The sequence below is a fragment of the Phalaenopsis equestris genome, unplaced genomic scaffold (genome assembly GCF_001263595.1).
Source record: "Phalaenopsis equestris unplaced genomic scaffold, ASM126359v1 Scaffold233139, whole genome shotgun sequence".
NCBI lineage: Eukaryota > Viridiplantae > Streptophyta > Magnoliopsida > Asparagales > Orchidaceae > Phalaenopsis > Phalaenopsis equestris.
Window position 1 is genome coordinate 408,551 of NW_018251092.1, and position 6,989 is coordinate 415,539.

The 6,989-nt window shown below is 31.9% G+C and overlaps 1 protein-coding gene across 1 annotated transcript in view; it reads left to right on the forward strand.

Annotated features, from left to right (window-relative positions):
* Window positions 1–418: 418 nt before the first annotated feature.
* The window catches only part of LOC110038576 (putative B3 domain-containing protein Os03g0621600), a 57,947-nt gene continuing 51,376 nt past the window's right edge, over window positions 419–6,989 (forward strand). Inside the window, exons 1-2 of the mRNA XM_020743451.1 lie at window positions 419–453; window positions 1,075–1,221. Of these exons, the coding sequence (XP_020599110.1) occupies window positions 1,084–1,221 (138 nt within the window). The 5' untranslated portion in view covers window positions 419–453; window positions 1,075–1,083. The remainder of the gene's footprint in view (window positions 454–1,074; window positions 1,222–6,989) is intronic.

A 6,989-nucleotide genomic window follows, 5' to 3' on the forward strand; every position in this document is an offset into this window, starting at 1 on the left:
AAATAAGATAATTTTTTAGAGTATATAATTATTTTTAAAATATCATAAATTATATATATATAATTATTTTAAAAATTTTATATTTCAAACAATAATTATTCGAAAACGACCGAAGAAATCACTGTTCGTGTTTGATTCGTTTATAAATCGGACGAAAAAAAAATTCTTCGTATTCATCTCGTTTGTTTATCAAACGAATTGAACACGAACTCCCCAACGAGCCGAACACGAACTGTTCGCGAATAATTAGTTTTTTTGATAGCCCTATTTGCAATCATGTTTTAAATTCTCACTAAAATATCAAAATTCTTACCAATTATTTTTTTTAAAATTTTTTAAAAATTTGAATGAACGATTTGATGGTTCAAAACTAATTAAATAACGATTATTTCGGGTGCTTCACTTTCTCTTGGAGCTCGCGAAGAGGCCCGAAGGCTTCCGGCGGAAGGGGAGGTAAAGTCTCAACGAATATCTCCTTGCATTCTTATCGCAGCTTAAAATGGTCCGTTTGATCTTCCTCTTTTTAACGTTCTGTTCGTAGATTTTTTGCAAGGAGAAGAAAGATTCACCATTGTTATCAAGAAAAACGCAACTTTATTTTTTCCCAAGGAACTTCCCGCATGATTATGCTGTTTATTTAATAGATTTTGCTGATGCAGTGTTGAATGGACCTAAGGTCCGTAACCCTTTTCTTCTTTTTGCAATGTCTCTCTATTCCCACCATATTTCTAAGTCATTGATGATTTTTTTTTTTCACTTGGTAATATAGAAAAATAGCAAGTTTTTATGTTTATATATATATATATATATATCACTTTTGATTTTGGTTTTGATGACAACATCACATGATCATGTGGAAAAAAACCAAAATTTCTCCAATATTTGATTATAAGTGTTTAGAACATTCATTCCATCTTACTTTTTCCGCTCTAGGTGGGTTTTCTAAAGTGAAGAACTGTTTTTATTAAAGGTGCATTCAATTAATTTATAACTGCTGCTCCAGTAATTTGAAAATTCTAAATTCTGCTCTATGCATTCTTTGGCCATTTTGTTTACCTTTTTCATGTCTAACAGGGTCTCTTGATGGGAGAGGAATGCAGGCATTGCAAAAAGTGGAAGGAGCACTGCAAAAAGTTTGAGGAACACTTCTATTGGGACCATGTTGATGTGAAGAAGATGCATTTCTCCAAGTCCATGACTGGAGATTTCTCCAAATGCATGGTACTTATAATATTTTTACATGTTTACAGAAAGTAATTATGTTCATTCCATATTGAAATTTTCATATATTGAACTGACATATTAATATCTGAAGTTCTATCTGTGTAGGACTTTTATAGGATTTTATACATTGGTTAAGTTACATGCATATGTTTTATGTGCTAGACAGATGTGAATTTGTGAAAAACCAAGGGGCTGTTTGGGATAACTTTTGATTTTGGTTTTTTATTTTTTATCTTTATTTGGTTTTGTTGATGTTGTGACTTGAAATAAAACATATTTGGTATGTTATAACTTGTTTAATTATTTTTCATAATATTCAAAATAACCTTTACATGTTTTGAATGTTTTTAAAAACAAGATAATTTGTTTTTGAAAATTAAAAAAAGAAAACAAGTAAAAAATGCATTAAACAAACATGTTTTCAAAATACAACAACAACAACAAGCCTTTATCCCACTAAGTAGGGTCAGCTACATGAATCATTTTTTTCTGTTATGTCCTATTAAGTGCCATATTTTCATTTAATTTTAATAAATTAAGATGATTTTTGTACAACATTACCAGTCTTTTTAAGTTTGATTGCATCTTTTTTAACATAAGTCGAATCTATAAACATCTAATTTCTTAACTTGATCATCAAACAATTGACATGTAATTTGACCAAAGGACTTAAGACGAATCTCTCTAATCTTGTCTACCACTATAGCTACAAAAGCCCTATCATAGATATATTCGTTTCACATTTTATCTCTAAGTGTAAAGATGTTCATTCATCTAAGCATTATCATCTCAACAACAATTAACTTAGTTTTATGCTTCCCTTTTATGGGTCAATATTCTGTGTCATAAAGTATTGCAGGTCTCACCAACATCTTATAAAATTTTTCTTTAAGTCTAATCGGTACTTTTATATCGCATAAGAGACTCGAGCTATCTAAAACATTTTCCCACTGTTACAACCAGACCACTAGATTTACTACTACTAAAATTACATTCCATGTACGTAGCTTTAGACCTACTCAAACGAAAGCTTTAGACTCTAAAATTGACCTCCATAATTCTCGTTTTTTCTGAACTCTAAAATTATATGACATGTTTTTAAAATAAATGGAAAAAAATTGATCCCATACAAGCCCTAATAGTTTGAGTTTTTTTTCATGAAGAGAGAAAAATTCTATTATCAATATTGCGATTCTTAATTTTTGTTCAGCGGAAACCAGTGATTTGAAAGTTTTAAGCAAATTAAGAAGATTAGAACTTTGATGCGGATATGAATAGTTGTTGTATTTCTGCAGTAAACCAGAGCAGCTTGATGTATGCTGTTACATTAATGTTATTATGGTCAAGTTAGTGGGGCTTATTGAGGTGATCAAGCTAAGTAGTTGAGACCATAATTTCTCATACACTTCTCAAATGCACACCAATGCTAAATAGTTGTTTGGGTGAACGTCTTAACGAGAAGCCATGCTGTAAGAAAAAGAACATCAAGAGTTTGAAAAATATGAAAATGTATTAGAGAACAAGTTAGATCTTATCTCATTGTTAGAATGCATACAATAATAACCTTGAGCAATAAGTAGATGTGTTTGATGAAATAAATGAGGGGATAAAGAGCTATAGATCCGATGTTGTATAAGGGAACCCAGATGATAATGAAGATGGGATAAAGATGATGAAAATTGTAATGTCTTTAGGTTAGGCGTGCTACAAATTTAAATGGTTTAATTGTTTAGCTTCTTTCTAGCATACGTTTTGAGTATTTTGTTTAGGATAAATATTAGTAAGATTTTCAAATATGCAGACGAATGTAACATAAAAAATTATTATTTTTTCTAGCTCTTCCATTGTGATTCTTATTATTTTATATATCTCCCAAAGCATTACTCATAATTGAAATAAGTTTATTTAATATATTATCAGTTTATTTTTTGGTTCCTTACGTCGCTCGGGTGAGAACTAGTGCCAAAAGTGTTGGAAAGTTGTATTACCTTAAGTTTGACTAAGTGAAACAATAATTTATTCAGGTGTAATACTAGTTGAAGTATAAACACGATTATAGAAGCAAGAGTAAGTAGAATGCAATATTAGATAAACATGATTATATATTCTTAGTCATGAAAATAATATTGAACGGAGATATGATTGGAAGTGGTAAATAGTCTCATTAAAAGTGAGACCCAAGCAGTTCTCATGGGTGACAACAAATAATTTCCATTAAAGAAAAAAACTGACAAGCAATAATAAGAGGAAGCCTATGCTCTTTGGATTGTGTAGGATAGTGAGGAAGGCATGCCAGTTTAGTGCAATCAAAATGGGCACCTAAGATATGTGTTGTCTAAATGTTAAAGAGTGAAATAATGGTTTGAAACCCATGGTTGGAGGTGATTAGTAGGATTGAAATTGTATAGCTAGAATGTGAGAACCAAATTTGTTCTGACTAATAAGAGTATACAATTTATACTAATTTAAAATAATCTTAACAATAGTAATAAAAGTAATTTGATAGTTGGATCTAAATGTAAGACACGTACTAGGCAAGCATGCAAATTGAGTGTTGCCAAAATGATAATATAAGATAAATGTGTTGTAAAGCTAGATAAAAGGGCTTAGTGATTGTTGAAAATTCATGATTGGAGATGATTAAAAAACAAAATCATAATAATATTCAAGGATGAGAATATTTGCACCAAAAAATTTAAATAATGACAAGTCTTATAGGTTTGTAACTATGGGATACACCAATCACATATTTAGGGTTAGTTTGGGGCGGCGGTGCGACATCACACCATAGTTTTTCTGTTTTGGTAAACTACGTTTTAACAATTTTTTCAAAAATTTACATATGAAATCTGCTTTTTTCCACTGGCCCTAGGTAGGTGCGGTGACAACTTTCTAGCTGTCGTGTAACTATTTTTTAAAAAAAACTTTTTGAATATCTGATTATTTTTCAGTAGCTTCACAACTATTTTTTAATAAGCTGCAACTGCTGCAAACAAATTTTTAGCGTGTGATTATTGCCATGTAGGTGCCTATTTGGTATTAGTCTCCTAAATCTAGTGATCTTTTTTGAACCTCTTCGAATATGCAAATGTTTTGACAAAAAGACAACATTTGATCACTTTTTCAACTTGCAATAGCTTATGATGGTATATTACTATCGGCTGCTAAGGTTGTACTTTTATAACTTTTTAAATGCGTTATCTGGTTATTAAACCATTCTTTTTTGTCTCATTTTTATTCCCATTCACTTTTAAACCTTGCTTTCTCTTCCCTTTATTCTCACTTCTCTCATTATCAAAATAAATCTTCTCGAAATTCGCAAGGAAACTTTTGGTTGCTTCACATTAAATTCTATTAATTTTGTTCTTATTTTCATTTTTCTTATAGTGCTACCTCGACAATAAGTTTTGTTTTAAATATCCAAAAAAATATAAATTCAAGTATTTTACATTATTGTAAGTGATTTGTCATTTTTTAAATTCATATTAAAGTATTCTTGTTGTTTTAAGTGCAAAGTTTATATTATTTTCGTGATCTTTCATTAAAGCTTCCTTTTTTTTAGGAACTCACGCGCATACTCATATGTGCTTAGCCGTAAATTCAAGGCTTTTTGGTTTGAGAAAGGCACTCAACCACTGGACTAGGGGGCCGTGTGGGAACGCGGTTTACTTGCGGCTCGTCCCCAAACTACAATTAATATTCGTTTGTTTCGGTGTTTGCTCAACTGCGAGGAGCGTTTTTAATGAAACACGGGCTGCGAGTTCTACCCCTCGGCCCGCGTTTCTTCATTTTATTTGTCAAAGTTGCCCTCGCCTTTCGACTCTGCTTTCTCCTCTTCTGCCCTAATCGTCTCGTGTTGTGCTCCCGCATTTCTTTCAATCTCGAAGCTTTCTCCAAACCGATTCGCTCTCTCATGCTTCTGCTCTAACCCTCCCTCTCTCGCATTCTCTTATTCGCCTACGGTATTCTCTATCTCTTAAACCTGCATCTCCTGACTTCGTGAGTTTGATTGTTGGTTTTTTTGAAAGTTACAAAAATTTGTTGGTATCTGGTTATATTTCGTGCATTTGGTTAATGTTTTTCATTCGTAATATGTGAGGGTATTAATTGCTGGTAATCATGGTTTTAATTGCTGTTCGTTTGTTTCATTAATTTGAGATGCAGAGGATGAGATGTTGGTTTTGGCTGCTGTTTTGGTTTTATGCATTGGTGATGACAGTTTTGTCATTGCTTTGGTGGGGTGTTGGATTTGTGGTGTTGTATTTATGATTTTGTTATTACATTGGTGATGGAGAAAGTTCTACAGTTACGGGTAATCCTTAGAGGACAGGTATAATATTAATTTTATTCCTTACTGACATCACGTCTGACACACAGTTACGGGAGAAAATTCTACAGTTGCCCACGGAGCGTCACAGAGAGGTGTGCTTTCTTCCGATGGGCGGACAGTCTGCGAGACTCCACTGCTGATAGTGATCGGGGTTTGATGGTATCCTTGGAGGACTGTTTCTCGTGACATACGACGTCTCGATTTAAAATTAATATTATTATAATTTTAATTGTAATTTTAATAATTTTTTTATCAATCTTGATACTCAGTGTTAAATGAGAATTATTTTAACTTTTTTCTTTACTGTTCTGTATTAGTTTTCTGCTTCTGCAGTATCAAATATATTGCTAATACAGTTTTGTTATAAACAACATTACTTAACACGGACATAATGATCTTTTATCTATAAACTGCTACAAATCAGCTATTTTCAAACAGCTGTCTTAAACAGACAACTAACTTATTTGGGTAAGCTGCTAATCAGCAGCCAGATTATTCAATAAGCTACAACTGCCCCAAACAGATCTTAAGTTGGTCGTAAAATATTTTAGAATTGTTTGTTTAAATAAAAAAAAAGTGGGTAACAAAATTAATGCTTTAATATAATGATAATTAAAGAATAACATTGACCTTCATACCTACTTAGCTGGGCAATGAAATTAAATAGGTCAAAAATGCTAAAAAATGAATACGATGATACACAAATAAAGGCTAATTCACTTCGAGTGCTATCAAGGCTGCCCAAACAACCTCTGTTTGTAAAATGGATGTCTCTAATGCATCATAAAAATCAAAATTACATTATGAGGGACTTTTCACAAATAAAATGACAAACTATGATGAAAATGATTAACTATCAGTGTGACACTTGATTTATACCCGATTATTTTGAAGGTTGTTGAAATTGCTAAAACAAGTTTTGATTGCAAAGCAGAGTTTGCTAATTCATCTAAAACATCAAAATTACTAAAAAATGATACCCATATTGCTGGGCCCCCGCACATAAATCGACGACATGTAAATGCATGCATGAACTTTGAGAATTGCATGCTTTACAAAGCAATGACATGAAGGTGATAATGCTAATTTAAACTGTATGAGTAGAATTTGATACAAAAATAATTTCTTTATTGAATAATATTATTATTTTTAAATTAATAAAAAAATTTAGAACAAATCAAATTTCTGCTAAAATCTTGTCACAAAAGCTTATGTCACCTTTATGCTCGTTCCCCAACCACTCATCTCATTTAATTAAAAGAAATTCAAAACAAAAAATTAATCTTAGTAATAATATAATATAATTTCCTAATCTATCTCCCTGTCATCTTTCCATTCATCCAATGACTCCGTGCAGAGGGCTGTCCGAACCTCTTCTCCCTCGCCTTCAAGTTTGAATGACACATTTCTCCCTCACTCCCCTCCACTCTCTCCA